The sequence below is a fragment of the Pogona vitticeps genome, chromosome 2 (genome assembly GCF_051106095.1).
Source record: "Pogona vitticeps strain Pit_001003342236 chromosome 2, PviZW2.1, whole genome shotgun sequence".
Taxonomy (NCBI): domain Eukaryota; kingdom Metazoa; phylum Chordata; class Lepidosauria; order Squamata; family Agamidae; genus Pogona; species Pogona vitticeps.
In genome coordinates this window covers 81,102,508-81,122,974 of record NC_135784.1, presented here as the reverse complement: position 1 = coordinate 81,122,974, position 20,467 = coordinate 81,102,508, and the positions used below count along the sequence as shown (strand labels likewise).

The 20,467-nt window shown below is 43.8% G+C and overlaps 1 protein-coding gene across 2 annotated transcripts in view; it reads right to left on the bottom strand.

Moving 5' to 3' along the window:
- Positions 1–20,467, bottom strand: part of CACNA2D2 (calcium voltage-gated channel auxiliary subunit alpha2delta 2) — a 751,645-nt gene that overhangs the window by 304,706 nt on the left and 426,472 nt on the right. For both annotated transcript variants that reach the window (XM_072989818.2, XM_072989819.2), the window contains exon 4: positions 15,508–15,567. In XM_072989818.2, coding sequence (XP_072845919.1) covers positions 15,508–15,567 — 60 coding nt within the window. The remainder of the gene's footprint in view (positions 1–15,507; positions 15,568–20,467) is intronic.

Here is a 20,467-nt window from a genome sequence, read left to right as displayed (position 1 = left end):
TCCTGTCGAGTGGGCCATGAGGTTTGCCGCCGCGGCTAGGGCTGTAGACACGATCACACCTGAACGCCCTCTCCAACGCAGAGCCTGCCCGGCGCCCTTGTTTAACCAGGATCTCTGGGCATTGAAGCAGTTTAGGAGATGGCTAGAGCGCAAGTGCAGAAAGAACCCAATAGATTATAATTGGATAGCTGTCAAGGTCGCTACTAACCTTTACCTGGCTAAGGTAAAGGCTGCCAGTCGAACTTACTTCGCTAACCGGATAAGCGAAGCATCCAACCAGCAGGCAGAATTATTCCGTATAGTGCGCGACCTATCTGGAATTGGTCTGAGTGACGGGCCTCCCCCTAGTTTTTCACCAAACCAATTTGCAGCATTTTTAAAATCTAAAGTGGAGGCCATCCGTCGGGACCTAACTCCTTTTTTGAACACAGTGAGTCGAGCAGAGATGTCCAGCGCTCCGTCTTGCCCGGTAACCTTTGACTCCTTTCAGCCTGTCATGCCTGATTCTGTGGCCAAGGCGCTTGATCGCTGCCGTGCCACCACCTCCTCCCTTGACCCTTGCCTGGCCTGGCTAATCAAAGCAGCCAGGCCTACAACAACGGAATGGGCCACTGTAATAATCAATGGGTCTTTCCTTGAGGGCAGGTTTCCATCCATGTTAAGGAGACACTCATTAGGCCCATTAGGAAGAAACCCAGTTTGGCAGTGGACGAAATTGGCAATTATAGGCCCGTCGCCAATGTTTCTTTGCTAAGCAAGGTGGTCGAGAGGGTGGTGGCCGACCAGCTCCAAGCGCACTTGGATGAAACAGATGCCCTGGATCCATTTCAGTCGGGCTTCAGGCCACGCCATGGTACAGAAATGGCATTGGTCACCCTGTGCGATGACCTGTTGAGGGAGGCTGACGGGCAAAGTATCTCTGCTGGTCCTCCTCGACAACTCAGTGGCCTTTGATACCACTGACCACGGTATCCTCCTGGGGAGGCTCTCTGAGCTGGGAATTGGTGGCCTGGTACTGGCCTCGCTCCGTTACTTCTTGGAGGACCGGCCCCAGAGAGTACAGCTTGGGGAGAGTGTTTCGGCCCCGTGGAGTCTCAATTGTGGGGTCCCACAGGGGTCGATTATCTCCCCAATGCTGTTCAACATCTATATGAGGCCGCTGGGCGGGGTCATCAGGGGGTGTGGAGCATTGTGTCATCAGTACACTGATGACACTCAGCTGTACATCTCCTTTTCACCAACCGCAGGAGATGCCGTTCTGTCCCTTCAGCGCTGCCTGGGGACTGTACTGCAATGGATGCAGGAAAATGGGCTTTGGCTGAACCCGGACAGAGGTACTGAGGGTGGGTGCCCCCACAGTTGGGGGCCTGGGAAACTCCCTCTCTTTTGGGGGGTGACTCTTCCTGCCAAAGATGGGGTCCACAGCTTGGGGATCCATCTGGACCTAGCGCTCACTATGGAAACTCAGGTGGCGTCAGTGGCCCGTACCGCCTTTTTCCATCTTCGGTGGATAGCCCAGCTGCAGTCCTATCTCGATGTTGGGGCGCTCACTACCTTGGTACATGCGCTCGTAATCTCAAGATTAGACCACTGTACAGTGGGGTCTTGACTTGAGAACTTAATCCGTATTGGAAGGCGGTTCTCAAGTCAAAAAGTTCTCAGGTCAAATCTGCATTTCCCATAGGAATGCATTGAAAACCATTTGATCCGTATCTGCTCTTTTCCGTCCATAGAAACTAATGGGAAGCTGCTATTCCGCCTTCGACCACTAGAGGGGGATATTTTGTTTCTTTTTTTCTTAGGTCAAGAAAGGTTCAGGGAAGGCAGGGAAAATACAGTCCAGGCAGTACAGGACCAGGCAGTCCGAAGACTGTCTCCCAATCCACTCTCTAAACGCTGGGAGGAGTGAGGAAGCAGACAGGCACCCTTTTCACTGGCCAACAGTTAACTGAAAGTTCAAATTTTGCACTTTCCCTGCCTCCCACGTGGGTTTTTTTTCAGTTCTTAACTCAAATCTAAGTATGTAAGTCAAGTCAATATTTTCCTATGAGAGTGGTTCTTAAGTCAAAATGTTCTTAACTCGAGCTGTTCTTAAGTCAAGACCCCACTGTAATGTGCTCTACGTGGGGCTGCCTTTGAGGCTGCTGTGGAAACTACAGGTGGCGCAGAATGCTGCGGCCAGACTCCTCAGTGGTGTGAAAAAATTCCAACGTATTTCACCCACTCTGGCCGCACTGCATTGGCTGCCCATCCGATTCTGCATCGACTTCAAAGTGCTGATGCTTACGTATAAAGCCCTAAATGGCTTAGGGCCTCGATACTTGGCGGAACGCCTACTTCCACCAAGTTCTACCCGTGTCATTCGCGCGAGTCAGGAGGTGAGGCTGAGGAGCCTAACGCCGAGGGAGTCCCGGAAAGAAAAGACAAGAAATTGGGCCTTCTCGGTGGTGGCTCCTCGCCTCTGGAATAAACTTCCCCCTGACATTCGCGCGGCTTCCTTGCTGGGTATTTTTAAAAAACAATTAAAAACACTGATGTTTCGGCAGGCCTTCCCCTCAACCAATTCCTGATTTTCCCTCTTTTTTCCTCTCCCATCTTGTCCAAAGTTTGTCCCCTTTTTAAAATTATTTTAATTATATTGTATCACGCTTGTTGTAAGCCGCCTAGAGTGGTCTTAAGTGACTAGATAGGTGGGATACATATATACAGATGGTTTTGTGATCTCTTTGTCTCCCTGAAACCTTTTCAAAGGTACAGACTTCTGAGGCAAGATGTTTTCCTTTTAACTGGCAGTCCCGGAAGGGCTAAATAGTTACTTCTGTGCAGACAAGCAAAGCCAGCCCGAGACAGATCAGAAAGTTTGCCTGAGCTACCTAAGTGACTAAGGCCACAAGTACCAAGGTAAAGCATTGAAAAAAATGCTAAGATCAATAGAGCATAGGAGGAGGGAAAGGAGGAGAAGAAGAACGATCCAGCAAGAGAAGCAGCAGGAAACATGGATTTTCCAGGACAATGTTATGAACATCATTGATTTTGAGCCGAGGCCATCACCGTTCCGCTTTGCTGGGAAATAGCTTTAAGAGGAGAAGCACCACATCCAATACGATCTTGTACCAGCAAAAGAACAGCTGTTACCAGCCCAGAGTAGTATGTTTGTGTCCAAATGGGGAAAGATGGATGACAGTGGATGTATCTTACAAAGCACATCATAATAGACTCAGCATTAAGAGAACATGCCCCACTATCATCAATTGCAGCAGTTATAATTAGCTGTGGCTAATACAGAACGATGTCTGGTCTTCAGTGCTGTGAATTGCGGTCTCAGAAACTCACAAACAGATCTTCCTTTGTCCTGTAAGAACATCTGTGTGCTAATCTGGGGGAAAAGCAAGGTTTGGGTGCTTTTGCAATCCAAGCTTTTGCAGTCCTGGCTGGGAACGTCTGAATTAAATGTATGCTGTGGCGTGGATGTGTCAATACCTCCGCTGAACATTGAGCAAAAGGGTCCTCCTCCTTCTTACCCTTTCTCTTCATATCCTGCTTATATTAAAATCGGTGAGTGTTCAGATACGTCAGCAAACAAAGCCAGATAAAAATAGCTTATGTACCTTACCAGAGCATAAGAGTCAGCTTTAGCTAGTTATACAGTCTCATGCATGAGTTCCTTTCTGTATCATTAATGCCATTCCTCATGTCTCCCCACCTCCTCCAGAGAACTTTTGCCTAAAAGCAATTGCATTCCTTCGCCCAAAGAAGACATGGGCGCGTTCTCTCTTTATGTTCAGTACAGATGATTGTGTGTTCCTGTTCTTCAGCTAAGGGATGGAGACAGGAAGCAATTTCTCCCTGCAGGGAAAGGTGTACCTGAAAAGGAACCTCACGGTAAACTGGGGTAAGCTGGCATTTCAAAGCAAAGGGCACTCCAGCCTTTTGGATTAGGAGTCACATATCAACTGGTAAATTAGGGTTGAGCCAAGCCTCAGCATGTTTAATGGCATCTGGAGGGGGTGGAGAAAATCTGCCAACAGATTGGACCATGGGGCGAGTAATTATTTCCACCGAGTGGGTCATGGGGAAGAATCAATAAATATATTATGCTACCTACTAGGGACCTACTTAAAACTAAAACCGTCCCTGCTTCCCTCACAAATGTCTCCAAAATGCCCTCCCAAGTCTTTGTTAGTGGAAAAAGGTTCCAGACAGGTATGGCAGAGAGAAGGGGTTGCCGGATCTTAGGGTACCAGTTCCTTAAAGTCTGGGGAGCTGCTATTCTTCTTCAGACCTCTGAAAATGGATACAGACCTCAGGACCAGTTGCCCTTGAGAAAAACACATTTGGTTCTTGCATGTGAGGAGGATTTTTTTTAAAAAAAAAAAAAGCCTGAGCAGCCCTTTCCAGCCATTGCAGATTGGCAGAAAGCAGGACCTTTTGAGATCAGTGAAAGGGAAGTCTTGCTTGAAGGTCCCATCGTGTCGGTGTAAAGGGTCCAAGGGAGGGTGCATATAGCAGGGCGTTCTCAGGAGTGGCCCCAGCATTACGGAACCTTCCCCTCTTCCAATGTGAGCCCAAGCCTCTCATGAAAAAAAGTAAAGTATTTCTCACAATGCTTATTCATGATGTTTAAAGGTCATTTTCATTTGTAATTTGAAAAAAAAGTGAGTTTATTTTCTAGTGCTTGTTGGATAATTTTCCTCTTTTATTGTTGACACTGTTTTATTTTATCGCTCTTACTGTAAGCTATCCTAGATTTTTTTTTAATTTGTGGTGAATCATGTATAGCTACAAAAGCATCCAACTGCCCAGGATGGGAGGGTGGGTGAATTGCTGATGATCGAAATGAAATGCTTGCTTATTGATCTGCATGGCCCAAAGACATCAGCAACTCTTTCCTTTCATGGATGAAATGAATCTGCCCTACAATGACTCAGGGAACACAGCCAGAGGACAAATTTTGGAGGCACCATCCCAACGACGCCTTCCGGTACCGGTGGGCATTTTCTTTGTCTCCTGCTTGTTTTTAGTTGTGCAGAATCAGCACCATCTCCTGCTAATCAGGACAGGCAGCTCCAAAACACACTCAGGACACAGAGCAAGGGGACCACGGCATGTATTACCGCCAGCAGGAGCGGCAGCGGCAGCAGCACAGCAGAGGAGAGCAGCTGCAGCACCAGCAGCAGCAACTGCAGTAAGAGGTTTTTCACATCATTGAGGCTCCCTTTTTGATAGTATGAGGTGGAGGGTGTGTGTGTGTGTGTGTGTGTGTACTAGTGTGTGTGTAGGATAGATTGTGGGAGAGGGAAGACTGAGGGGGATAAAGGATGAGGATTAGTGAAGGAGAGGAGCTGGCATGATTCTTGTCTCCTGACCTTCCTTGCCTTTTTAAAAATTGCCTTTCTGCCCTTACTGGTGCTTATGTTGTGTTCGTTCCCAGCATTTCCTCTGCGGGTCACAGGCTTGGGTTCCATGGGCACACTGATCCCCAAAGAGGATGGACTGCCCCTCCAATAGGCTTCCTGCAAAGGAAGGGTGAAAGTGGCACCAAGTGCCCTATATGAAAGAAAGGAGAGAGGAGTGATCCCTTCCTGCCTGCAGCTCCTTATCGGCAACTGTTTGCCCCTCCGTCTGTTATAAAAAAAATGCGGGGATGGAGGAGGAGGAGGTCAAATCCAAGGAAGAGCCTCCCTCCCACTCTCTAATCAGTTTTCCAGAAGGCGAACAAGTTTTCAGAGTAAAGGTGGGAAGGGAAGGTTGTAAAGATGCAAGAAGCCCTGCAGAGGGTTACTCATTCTCAGGCCTCCTGCTAAATTCTGGCTCAGTCTTTGCTCCCATCTTTGAAGCTGTTTCCTTTGTTTCCTTTGCTGCGTCTCAAAAAGGATCAAAGTGAAGTCGCCTGCATTCAGGAGCCACCAGGCCATCCCTGATAATTTCCTGAACCTCCGGTACTTTTGAGGGAAAAGAAGGAACAGAAAGTTGAAAAATAAGAATGTTGAAAAGGAAACAAATGGGGGTGAAAGTGATATGAGAAAGTTGAGTTAGCTGTGCATATCAGAGATGATGAAGGAGAGCCAGAGTGGAGCCTTTAAGCTCTGCTTTATACCAGAGGTTTCTGAAAGTGCGAGATAACAGAGATGAAATATGATTTGTTAATGTTTGCATGATGGCACAGTGCCCCGTGGGTTGCAAACAACAGGCAGGGAAACATCTGAGGCTCAAGGGAGAAAGAGGCCTTTGCATTGTGTTCGCTGAGGTCAGGGCTTCTTGCTGTCACCAGCCCAGGAGGAGGGTGATGTACCTGCCAGTGGCAGATAATCACAGCCAGCATGGTGTTACCCTGTTGCGGCTGTTTTGTTCCATTCAGTCCCAAAGCAAATCTTCTCCATCATTGAGGCAGTAGCCTCAGACACTTTGATCAGACCGCTGTGCATGGGCAAAGGGAGAGGAATGGAAGCGACCTCACAATCTTCCAAATTGTTCATCAGTCAGGTGTCTAAAGCAGTTTCAGTGCCATTGAACCTACTTGCTATGGGTCACTGATGTAAGCAGATCCATGGGGAAATCGTATGATCATCCAGCCTGACCTGTGTAATGCCCGAGAAATGGATTAAGTGATTTCTGAATCATATATTCATGATTAGACTTACTGTTTAATAGAAACATTGAGTCCTGATTTACTTATTGATCTGCTTTCCTGGCAGGCAGCTGCAGTTGTTAACCATTTTCATTCCATTAATAATTTTATATTGTCTTCCTAGCGCAAACCTGCTACAATTCAAGTTCCATTCCTTGAATCTCTTCTTTCTTGCTTGAAGAGCTATGAAAAATACATATCTTGAGGAAGATACGGGGGAGAAATCAGTACTTTATTTGCGAACATGTATGTGCAAGTTCCAGGTGGCACACTTTAACAGTGACAGGATGTGTGGACTTGTGGTTTCTAGTGAAGTAGTGGAACTGAGCCGTGCCATGCCCTAGCATATGCAGCTCACTATATGGACAAGAATCATGAATGAACCTGAACCCTGTTTTCATTGCTTAAAGACAGTGCAAAGCAAGACCAGAATCCTATTGATAGTCTGAACTAGAGTAGACCCACTAACCTAGTGGGATTAAAAAAACTGCTGTTGTACAAGATGGTTCAGTGAATTTGCTCTAGTTGGGTCAATCAACAGGATTCAGGCCTAGGTGTTTAAACAACAGACAGTATATAGCCTCCTCAAACTAGGATAATAATTGGGTGACACCGGCATCTGCACTGTTTTTGAACCAGTGCTGGCTAACGAGGGGTGGGGGAATCTTCCTTCTTTTCCAAAAATACATTTCCTTCTTCTCGGGGATAGAGGAGCAAGAAAAAAACCTCAAAGAGAAAGACAGGAAAGGAAGCCTAGAAACCAATCTACATGTAGATGAAAGAAAGGAAGGAAGGAAGGAAGGAAGGAAGGAAGGAAGGAAGGAAGGAAGGAAGGAAGGAAGGAAGGAAGGACGGACGGACGGACGGACGGACGGACGGACGGACGGACGGACGGACGGACCAGAAGTGGAAACCACACTTGGGCTATCTAACTATTCCCTGCCTCTGCCTCATTGATTCAGATCACTTTCTAAATGTAGGAGTGGAGTTAGGGGTAGGAGTTAGGGTTAGGGTTATTTCAACATTAACAGCAGCCATTTCTTTTCAGTCTATGATGGCTTCCACTGATTATGGTATCCAACCTGCTTGAGAGATTTTGCATGACTGGAAACCACTTTGGTAAGTCCTAACTCAGCGTATATAGGGAAAACTTGATGCTGTACACAAATTATAAAGTCAGATTCCTAGTGACTTCCAGTGGAGCATGATGTTTCATCGGTATAGGTCTGCAAATGGGCCTTGGTCCATTAGAACAAATGAGCCTTCTTTGCAAAGAGGTACTGGATGCTCCTTTGTGCACCCTTGGAGAATGTCAAGGTTTGCGTGACTAAACAAGATTCTGGTCCCAGTTGTGTAAGTCTCCTTCAGATGTCAAAATCATTCTGATCTCTATTTATTGCAAGGTTTTATGGCCATTATTTTGACCAGACACATTTGCCTGCTGGATCAGTCTTATCTTTCGATTGGTGGTTTTAATGGGTGCACTGAAAATAGAAGATTATGCCTTCTAGCATCAGGCGAGGTTGGCTACCTGAGTCCTCTAAAGCAGCGGTATCAGTTCCGAGAAGCTTCTACAAGCCAAATCAAGCAACTCAGTTGTGACTTTTACCCAAACCAAGCTCCAGATAGCAAAGCTAAATGTCCTTCTTTGATGTGCTGGTGCCACCAAGCTGGGGCTAGCTCTGAGGCAACTATAGGAAAGGACAGGTCAAGATCGAACAGGCCAGCCCCAGTGCTCTGGGCCTTATCTGTCTCCCTCGGAACAATAATGTTTGCTGCTCACTTCATGCCTGCTGACTTGAGTGAGCCACTGCCTGCCAGCCCTGCTGTTTGGAAACACAGAAAAAAACACACAGGGGGTTGCCCTCTGGCTCTTTGTGCGTGCGCTCTAGTGATGTTAATAATAGTTTGATGGGAACGGAGCTACTCCCATGGGAACCAGGGCTCAGAGCTTGCAATTTGGAGTTGTCATTGAGGAGACACTGGAGCCCAGCGATGTTGCTGGGCTTCCAAGGATAAAACAGAGCATTTGCTGGCATTTCTCTTGTAAGCTGGAAACAAGAAAATCCACATGCCTTGGGCTCTGTCCTTTAAGGAATTGGGAAGCTTGAAATATGAAAGAAAAAGAGAAGGAATTGTCCTTTGCTCTTGCTACTGGCAACAGAAGCTCAAGGCCATCATAGCTTCTGATATATCCCAGTTAGTCAGCTACAGTGCCCCGGGAGCGCATGCACTGCTACGGAACTGCTTATTGAGGAGGAACCAAATGCGTTCTCTATTAGATCACTGGATTAGTTGTGAGGGAAGTTGTCTTTTCCTGGTTGACATAAACACGCACATCAGAATGCAAGCATGAATTCTCTGTTTTTTCAAGCTGACCCTCTATTGCTGACAGCAATAACAATATACCACTCATCAGCGATTCCCACCCCCAACCCCGCAACAGTTGCTATTGTATATATAGCAAAGAGCTTGGAGAAATAATGAAGATATATTGAAAAATCTATGTTTGCTAATGTTTAGAGAGGAGGGGAAAGACAAAGTAAATAGAGACATGATAAAATATATGGGGCTAAATCCAATTACTAGCCCCAGCTAGAGCAGACTCACTGAATCTATTGTGAATGGTAAATCAACACTTAAATAAACTCCGTTTATTCAATATAAGAATTCTGCTGGGACTAGAGATTGGATTTAAGCCATGATATGAATGATATTGTGAAGATATGAGAAAACAGGGCTCACTGTGGCTTATACGGCAAGAACAAGAATATACTGATTTAATTAAAAGTCATAATCCCCAAACTAATTTCAGGAAATTCTTCCCACCCCTAAGTACAGTGAAGACAATAGTCATGTGAATGGAGTCAATAATTCTGCAAAGTTCACACAGAGTTATTTGAAACAAGAAGAATAAGGTTAACCAGAACTGAACAAACTAAATCTCTCCAGTTCTGAACAGTCTTCTACTTCAGGACTGTAACAAATCTTTAATCATTAAGAATAGGATGGTACCTTAATGGAAAAGTTAATTTCACACCTGCTCTTCATAGCAATCTTATCCCTTCTTTGAATGGCTGGGCAGAAACATGTATTTCAAAGTTTCTTCACTGTGGAGCTTGGCTCTGTTTTTAAAAACTGTTTCCTCACATGCTATGGAAGAGTGGAGGGGAAAAGGCAAGGAGGGGCAAGATGGGATTTTACAAAAAGCCCTACTAGATTTTTTTTTTTTGAAGCTTAAAATCTGAAAGCCAGATTGCTTCAGCAGCATTTGTTCTGCTCATTTGGTATGTTTTAATAATTCACAATAACAAGAAAATTACCAAGCACAGGGAAATGACTTGTGAAGTGAAGAAACTGTGGGCTGGGGCATATAAACAGAGCACCCGGGGAATGTAGGCTTGTCAAACAAAATTCAGAGAATTAAGGCCAGTTGGTATACCAAATGTCTCCCACAAATAGCTACTGAGGGTGGATTTCATGTTAAAGTACTACAATTCTAACAGATGTGCAGGCCGCCTGTTAGTCTGGTAGCCAGCGCTGGGGTAAAGTCTGATAGCACATGTCAGTATCAGTGATGCAGGAGAAGGCAGTTGAGAGGTACTGGAAGCCAGATTTAGGTTGCTAGGTAGGAATACCCAGTATAGTGCAGTGAGACACACCCAGTGTAGCACAGTGAATGAAGTGAAGGACTAGAACTCAGGAGACCTGGGTTCAAGTCCCCACTTGGCCATGGAAACTTGAGGCTGTGACAAGAACTGGTAGTAAATATCTCATTTACTTCAAAAGCCCTATTCAGGTCTCTAGAAATCAGTTCCAACTTGACAACACATAACATATAACAGGTAGGAAAGGGAAAGCCAAAATGCTAGCTATTCCATGCTAAGGGTTAGCAAAGTTGAGGATGCACAATGCACAGATGAGATACTCTATTAAAGAGGTCTTTTTTGATTTTGGGGTGTGCATAACTCAAGCCCAATGCACAGATTAGATACTGGTGTAAAGAGCAGGGTTGTAGATTTTTTAGGTGCTGGGAAATATTTTGCAACAGGCCGGGCCTGCCTGAAACAAGAGGTAGGATTGAACCAGAATGAGACCATTATTTGGGATTCTGTGGTGGGAGGGTGGGGTAGAAGTACACCCTGGCCATAATATAAAATATAAGATGCAGCCAAAGGACCATAGGGGAAGAAACACATGGCAGAGATACTTGGAGAAAGATACCATATATAGGTGTTTGTATGCTAATACTAGAAACTCCCCTAGCAAAATCAGGGCACCTGAATGCCTGTGTTTTAAAAGACAGCACTGATTTAATGGGCATGATAGAAATGTGGTGGTATAGAGAGAATGGGATAGGTTCATCTTTGGATACATACTCTGTAGGAAAGTGTTGGAATCTTCTTCCTCAGAAATTTCTGGAGATTTTTCAAAAGAAACCAGATGGCCACCCATTACAGATACTTCAGCTGGGAGTTTCCTGTTTCAGCAGGGAGTTGGACTTGATGGCCTTTGAGATACCTCCCAGCCCTACATTTCAATGGCTAGTATCCCATTGCATAGCTCCACCTATTCCATGGGAGTGATGACACCACTGGCAGTTGACTGCCATTAATTAAAGAGGTCCTTTTTTAATTTTGTGGTGTGCATGACTCAAGTCCAATGATATAATTCCAACAGCAATTTATCATTATCAGGTAGCTATCATTTCTCAACATAAATGCTTAGGTTGCTTTGGGATGGAGAATGAAAGCAGAGGGAGAGGGTCTGAAAGAAAACGATGCCGTAGAAACGGGACACCTCAACTTCCCTCACTTCGCCTGGATACATGTGTTTTCCAGTCATGGCAAAGAAATCAAAGTACTAGATGTCCTACACAGCAGATCATGGAACTGATCAGTAAGGAAGTGACCAGAGGCTGAATCCTAAGTGATGCTATCATATATATAAAAGTTAAAAAAGAGATACCAATGTCCAAAACAGTCATGTGAAAAGTTTGTAACACACTGCTGGTCTCATAGAAAAGGTAAGAAAGAGAAGATATGATGGAAATGTATAAAAATGTGCCTAGTGCACAGAAATTAGATAGGGAGAAACTTTTCTTCCTCTCTCATAATATGGTAACCCAGGGTCATCCACTGAGCTAAAAGAGGGGAGACTTGGCAGAGATCAAGAGGAGCACTTATTCACACAGTATACAATCAACCAGGGGTTCACTGAAGCAAAATGTAATGATAGACCCCCTACCTCCATAGCTTTAAAAGGAGACCAGATAAATTCACAGGGAGAAGGACAGCAGTTTCAGGATCAGAGGCACTCTGCCCGGTAGTGTTAGTGATAAGGCATGCAGGGTATGGTGAGTCCCACTCCACAGAGTGCTCATGATAATAACAGAAGCACTAGTGGGAGGAAGAATATTTTGACTCTGGGAAAAATTTGGTAGCTCTCCAGTAGCAAGAAGACTTTTGGATCCTGTACAATGGAGAAGATCAACCACAATCTTTTTCTCAAGATACCTACTCCTTCTAATCTTAGCATCTGCTAGATATTTAGCAGGGCTTATTATTACGTCAGTCTCTAAGAACATGGCTATATGTCCCTTAAGGCTGCTCCAGGTTCTGTTCTAATCTTACTATTTCCTTGCCTCCGTTTTTTTTAACTGTCTGCCATAGAATTTGTCCCTGCTTTGCTTCCGCCCCCCCCCCCCCCCCGCCGCTCTCTTAATAGAAATTTCCATTGTGCCATGAGAGGCCTCGGTAGGTTCTACATTGCCATTCAGCATGTGTTCCACCCTTTTGTCTTTTCACAAATGATACTCTGGTTGAGTCTAAGGTCTCGAACTCACTCAGGTGTAAAGTTATAACAACAGACTTTAGCAGTGCTCAGAGTGCTTGCCCTTTGATCCTTGAAAGAAGTAAAAGGAATGTCAAATTACCTTTATAAAAAAGAATGTGTCTCACTGGAGAAAGCAGAAAGGCAGGCTGCAGGAGGTGTCTTGGGCTGGGGTAGAGCAGCAATGGGAGATTTTTTTCTTCCAGCCCTTTGAGATTATTAGTTATCATTTCTTATATATATATATATATGGTGACCTTCTGGTGTTTTTCTTTCCAGTCACTTTCTCTTGTATAAATAAGTTTATCCAAAGGGGATCTTTCAGAGACCACAAAATAAAATGTTAACATTACTATACTTTTAGCAATCAATCCATTTACTGCCAGCCAAGTCAGGACTTTGACTCAGAGAGAAGATCCCTCCAAGAGGCTTGGAAGGGAATCTGAGCTTTATGAAGTCCAGCTTCTTGCCTTTGCTCTGTTCCATGGTCAGTACCATGGCAAAGATGTTTGACTCCCTGCAACAACGTTCTCCACAACACACAACATTCCAGGCAGGAGCCTTGCTCTCAATGAGCCCTGCTGCAAAATTCTGAGATCCCGCATCCCAAGATAGCAATACTCCACCTTGCTCTCCAACACGGATGCATACTCTTCTATTCCAATACCCCAGCTTCATACCCACCATGTACACAATCTCACAAATACTAAAGGTCCTCCTGTACCTGTCTGTGTAATAATGCTTTACTCACAGTGATTTAATTCAGCACTGCTGATTCTTTGGTTACCAGTGTACTTACTGACAGATGAGGAGACTCATTAACGAAGGTCACTAGGTTACCTGGAACCAGTCCCTAACTCTATGCCCAGTGGACTGACACAGAAATGTGAGGACTGAGATAGCCATGAAAACAAAAATGAAGTGGGATCTTATATACTACCTTTAGCTCCTGAAAGAAAGCTGGACTTTAAATTCAGGAAATTAAAAAGAAATATACTTGTGAGATAAGGAACTGTCCAACCCATGACTTACTAAAACATGAAATAGGGGCTGTGAATTGCATGGTTCCTCGCTGTCGTGTACAAACATTGCATGTCTGATTTAACCTTTACATTGTAAACACCCAGAGCACTTTGTCTGTTGGGTAAATAATAAATATATTTGAAGAATACCTACGGACAAATAGATAGAGTACTAAGGAAAGCAAGTAGCAACAGGGAATTTTTTCCCTCTCTCCTCCAAGTTTGTTAGGATGATGACATGTTTGATTTGAGTTTCTTTGGGATATTTATTTGTACTAGTGCTGTTTATAAAAGGAAATGAATCCTTTCCACCATTTGTCTTGCCACTATAATCTGAATGTATTTCCAAGCATAATACCACAATTTTTGCTGAGTTTCAGTGCCGACATAATTACAAAGGCAAATGCAATCATTAAAAAAAGCAAGATTTGCTCAGAACCCTCTTAGACTGCTCTTTCCTGTCCTCCTGAATCAACCAAAATAGGCAATAATAACTAGAATGAGCAGTGTCAAATGATATACAGTCTGCATGTGGATGCACGGTAAAAGAAGAAAACCTGGTTTGTATTGTCCTCTTGCACACACACAAAAACAGCCTCACCTCCATCCCCAAATCATTTAAGCATGCCCCAGATGTAGAGCCACCTCTCACTACACCTGCCTTCAAGAGGTCGCTGAAGATGCTGCCCTCTTCAGAGAGGCCTTTGAAAACATCCTTGTTTGAATTTTCCATTGCCTTGTCCCTGCCATTTTATTGTGAAAATGTTGTGCTGTTATGTGCTTGATACTCCATTTGATTTGTCCCTTATTTTATTGTTTTCACCACTCATTTCATTTGCTACTGTCTGTCTGATTTTATTGTTAACTGCCCCGAACAGTACATTGTATTAATGTGGTGGTATATAAAGTAGAGATGGGGGTATTTGTAAATGAATATGAATACCCCCGCACTGCTGGGCTTGAGGGCCCCTCTCTTCCTTCCAATCACTCCCAGAGCCCCGCTCAGCTAGCCACTCCTGGCAATGGAAGGGAGAATGAGTCTCTCTGCAAGGCTGCTGAGTCACTAGCCAAGTGGCACTCCGGGAGTGATTGGAAGGAAGAGGGGGCCACCACCGGATGCATGAGTGAACGTCCGACCCCTTAAGTCCAGCTGTGCAGGGGTATTCATATTCTTATATAAATCAATGAAATAAAGAATTAAATAAATAAAGCCTCTTGGGCTCATAAGATGGAACCATTTAAGCCTTTTGGGGCATTGTCTGCAGCAATGTGAAACCAAAGTTTTCAGCTTGACCTTCACCTTCTGTCTCTGGCCGATCTTATTGCTAGCACATGTATACAGAGGAAATATGAAAAAGATGAGCTCAAAATGACTTCATTCACTTTCATTATGGCTGGCAGGTGCTGAGGGACTAACAGATAAGAAGCAGGGAATTTATATATGAAATGGAGAAGACAGGGTTGGTTTCAAAAATACAGGAGCTAGTATGTAAGGAGCTTAGGAGCACAGAAAGAGAAGAGAAAGAAAACAGAAGAGTTGTATGAAGGAGTATGAAACTGAAGAACAGAGAGAGACAGAGGGGACACTGATTTTAAGGACACAGAGGCATTCAAGCGTTTTTTAAAAAAAATATTTAAAAATATTTTTCTAATTTACCTTGGGCAACTTATTGCTCATTTGCCATGCCTTTGAAGGACACAAGCGAAAATGGCAGAGTTATACTTGTCACTGAAGTCACATGTCAATACAAAATGAGAACTATGGTAAATGTGACCTTCTCTGAGAGACAAAGACCTGTAAACTCAAAAGCTGCTGCTAGAATGTCAGAAAGACAGAAAGAATGCTAGAAAGACATATTTTAACCAGCTCTCACTGGTTTCATAACACATGATACACTCGCACCTTGAGCTCCAATTCCAATGGGTGTTTTGCAGAGGGCATTTGTGAAAAGGAGTTAGAGATAGGGTGTCCGTATTCAATGATGACATGGTTGCATGCCACAGAAAGGAAATTTAAAGACTTACCTTAATGTTGTCTTGCCAGCGATGGGACTTCTGAAACCTCTCTGCTGCATCAGCCAGTCTCTGAAAGTATAAGAAAAGAGCCTGGGTGAGTCCATACAGTGAGGTGATGTCTGATTGCACTAATGTAAGATGACTGATTTCTGCCCTGCTCTGTCACATGTGAAAACAGCTACATCACTCCTGCAGTTTAGTAGGTAGCAACACTCTGCTATAGAGAGAGGTTAATTAAAAGGTTTATGGCTTCCCATGACTGTTTTCTATATGGAAATCTGATCCTACTTAATTAAATGCTCAGATCAGTGGAATACCTTGCACTTTGATTGCTTCCGGGAACCATACTCTCTTCATAATAACCTAAGCAAAGCTAGATCAAAGCAGACAGACAGCTATAAAGGACAATGTTGAAGTAAGGGCAAAATCTTCCCTCTATTCCTAAGGGTGGAATCAGTAGTAGAGTTCGAGGTCTGCTCTCAACCCAGTAAAGCCTTCAATTTTCCTTCTCTCATGAAGTACAATAGTTCCTATTGGCTTCTATAGGTCAATTTAAGGTAGCTGCAGTTTAGGGGCAATTCCAGTGTCAGTGGGCATGTGGACATCAGCCTTCTAAACACCTCCCTCCAACCCATTAATGACAATTACCATTATCTGAGATAAATATTTGGTTATTCTGTGCAAGAAAATAATGTACGGACTGGTCAAGTTAAGTTTTTTTTTTTTTTTTGCCCTCCTTTGGCAATCACTAGGGAAAATACTTCACAACAGACACAAATTCATTAGCAGCAGCATTCCTTTCAGACAGTATTTGCACAAGGGCGAAAGCAATTCATGAACATGTGCACATGCCTTATGTTCACATACGGAATGCGGAGCAAGCAAACATGTGGGGGGGCAGAGTGTGTGAAAAGACACGGACTACACTACTCAACAAGGCCCAGCTTCCACCCCTGTATAGCTTTTTGTACCTATCACCCTTAGAATTGGGTGTCCTCTATAGAAGGCAAACTGCACTAGAAGCTCATGTTGTTTCCACAGCGGGCTGCAAAACAGATACCTATTGATTTAACACACATATTTCCTTCAAACTGCTGTGACAGCTACACAGCAGGGCTATCAGTCAAACCTACTCCAGGGCAAGTGGGCCTTTGCTTTGCCAGGGTGCTTGCAATGGACACCTTGTCTCAAGAAGATGACGGCAAAGCTTCCTGGCTGCTTCTATGATGCCTGAGAAAGTACATCCAGCCTAGACCACTGCTACTGTGGAAGGTGAACAAGTGTTCTGCCAACCCCAGTAGCTCAAGTCAGAGTGAGGAGCACATTCCAATGCTTAGCAGAAGACTGCAGGACCTCCATGTAGCTGGAACCAAGGCAATATGAAAAGCTCCTTGTCTACACCCCTTTCCAGTAATGCATTCTATTTTGGTGGTCACCAGTTTTAGCAGAGCTGATTTACTTCTCTTTCTCTTTGTCAAGTTATTTTTACATTCTCCCTTTCAGGCTCTGAGGAGCACCGAAGTAGGCTTGCTCAACTTCCATCCCATCGCAATGCACCAGCCCTTCCTAGGCAACTGTTGAAGGGGAATAAAGTATCAGGTGAGGTATCTGAGCAAGCCATTCCTTTAATTACAGGCTGCAGCAAGAACCGCCAGGCTGAGATAGCATTTTAAGACAAGCCTGACAAGATCTAATCAAGCGGGATGTTAAATGCAGATGCAGGAGCTGGCTTCTTTGCTAAAAATGTATGAGATTTAAAAGAGGGCAAAAGGAAAGGAGGGAAGGAATTATCCAAAGTGATTTTGTAGAGTTTGCCATTCAAGTGATTGCAGAAGCACGCCTCATTACTTAGCCATGGGGCAGGATTTCAGCATGATCAAGGGCAGTGCATCATCTCCTGCTGCTGTGTCTCATCACGCTAGCAGCCCCTTGGCCATCACAAGACCAAAAAGGCAGAAAGTTCTCTCTGGAAGGTCAGTGACAATGTTTTAAAGGCTCTACAGTCAAGATAGGTGGCTCGGATGGAATGGCCATGTGTCCTCCTTTCGAGAGCCCAATCCTCCATCTGAAGGACTCATTTTTAAGATGCCCCCCATGTGAAAGGTTGCCTACACCAAACCTGATTTAAAGTTAAATAACCAGAAGAAAGGAGACCCAAGGACCTTGACATTGCCCACCCACAGTTAGCAACTGCTGGGTGGCAGCCTCAGAAGGTGGGCTGGTCACTTGTTCAGTGTCCTCTCCATTCAAGCGAGATGCTCTGAACTTCTCTTTGAGTTTTAAAAATCATTTCTGATTTTGCATCTGGGCATATAAATTAGCATGTGCATTTTTATGCACGTCAGTGCCTTCTTCCATTGTCTTTTCTTTTTGGTGATTTCTATCGTCCTTTTTGGCGATACCTAAGCTGCCTTCCTGGGCTCCGAACAAAGTGTACTCACTCCACTATTTCAAAATGGAATGCCCCCTGCTAGAGTCACAAACCATGCATCCATATTTTGTGCAAAATGAAAGTTTTTAACACTATGTAAAAAAGACTTTTGAGGGCTAACACTGCTGCAGACAAAAGGAAAAAAACTTGGTCTTTTAATTCTTATGCAGAATTCAATGATTTCGCAACAGATGATAGTTTTTTACAAGTGGATGTTTCTTGACTTTAACATACTTCTTTTCACTGAGGATCAGAAAACTGTATGCATCGCATCATTACGTTAGGTTTGATAAAATAGACTATGAAGCTAAAGCTGTAGTTTTGATGCTTCAAGTGGAGGATTTACACATTCAGGGTCTGGGTCGCTACTATTTGGGCAAATGGCAACAGCTACTTCAAGTGAAGCTGATGGAAATGGCTCTCAACCCTTGTCTCTTAAAACTCCTTGCTGAAGGGATGCCAAAGTATGACAGAGAAGGACCTTCTGTGAAAGGAGTGGATTGTTTCCAGGAAAGCACTGTTCTGTTTGACCCTTCTAGCTTTTAAGCTCTTTCTCGTCCCTTTCAAGCCTGTTAGGAAGAGCTCTTTTCTGTGTTAAATTGTCACAATAGTAATTTCTCTCTCCCACCATCTACACTGTAGACATTTCAATCTTTATCTGTTCCAAAAAGATTTTACTACCTTATGGCTGTGAAGGTGGTAGCATTCTCTTTACTTTCCTCCATGTTTTCACCATGCTTCACGCACTTTGGGTCAACCTATACAGTATATCACAGAACTGAGTACACCCCCTCACATTTCATAAATATTTTAGTATATCTTTTCATGTGACAACACTGAAGAAATGACACTTGGCTACAATGTAAAGCAGTGTGTATACAGCTTGTATAACAGTGTAAATCTGCTGTCCCCTCAAAATAATGCAACACACAGCGTTAATGTCTAAACCGATGGGAACAAAAGTGTGACAATGTCCAAATTTTGTTGCCAGTAGTTTAGACATTAATGGCTGTGTGTTGCGTTATTTTGAGGGGACAGCACATTTACACTGTTATACAAGCTGTATACTCACTGCTTTACATTGTAGCCAAGTGTCATTTCTTCAGTGTTGTCACATGAAAAGATATACCAAAGTATTTATGAAATGTGAGGGGGTGTACTAGCGTCTGTGATATACTGTATAACCTATACAAGACAGTGAGCTCTGCATTTTAAGGTGGCGCTCCCAAGAAGTAATAAAATCTGTCTGAATGCCTTAGCACAACCTTTTTTCACCTTTGTGTTTTGCAAATTCATTTGCCTTTGCTTTGTGGCTGATCAATGATCATCATCTGGTGATAAAATGGGCTTCCATTCAAAATCTGTTCTCTCGGGAATAAATTGTAATGCTAGAGAAGAAACTGGGCTACCAGCTTCTAATTATGAGCTCAAGAGTCTTGTTTAGTTCATCCTGAGAATGCTTAAAATCAGAGCATACTGAATACCATCAACAGAACTGATAACCCCAAAATATTTGTCTGCTTCAGTCAGGATCTCTACTCCCAGCTGTCAAAAATGGAAAACAGGGTGGAAATCTGCAGTTGCAAAAGTGCCTGCTTATTATCCCAAATGACCAGACATAAATATGCTGTTCAGAAATATTTTACACAAGTTAACTATTGCTTGAGTGTTATTACTATTCACTGCATCTTAGCCTCTGGGGTTGCTTCGCTGAATTGGTCAAAACCCAATACACAGATACAAAAATATCAGGTTCAAAGCAGGGTGATCGATAAGATAAACAAAAGGCACCCCAAATGTCCTACACAGGAAGGACCTTTTCCCAGGTTTACATGCTACTCAAACGTGATCTCTTGCAAGGCCAAAGGAAGTGTCTGAATGCTACTCATTATCTGTTTACTCTGTCTTACACATCTTACGTTTCTAATATTCTCAAGGTATTTACAATATAATACATTTAAAAAAAACTAGTTTAACTCTAGTTTATGAATGTGAGATATTGTGTTTCTCCATCCATGATTCAAAATCCCAGGAAATTGCCTGATATCGCTGCAGAATAATGTGCCTGTGTTGCCAACAGGAAAAAGGATGCCAAGCTTTAGATAGCGAAGGGCAGCCTGAATGTTGATGATACCCGTGTCAGCAGTCAAAATGGTTTACAGGATACCTTCTTGTGCTCATGACTATTCACAAAGTGATACCAAGCAAGAGAAAATCCCAGAACACCACTAGATAAATTAATGACTGAATGGGGTTTGTGTCTAAAGTGTGAAACTTCTGCCATCAGATGTGCTATCCATGATTTTAGATGAGATTGTGCCTCAGGGAAGCTTCTGGTAACCTTTGGTCCCAGAACTGGGTTGGGCCTACCATTATACATAGTGGTGCTGACTTCTGAAGCCACAGAACCACAGAACAATAAGGACGACACATGCAGCACTTTCTACCAATTGCTGCCACCCCAAGAAGTCCCTGGTACAGTTGGTACAGCAGCCAGCTGTTGTGCACAGAAGAGAGAGAAGCATTTCCTGGCCCTGG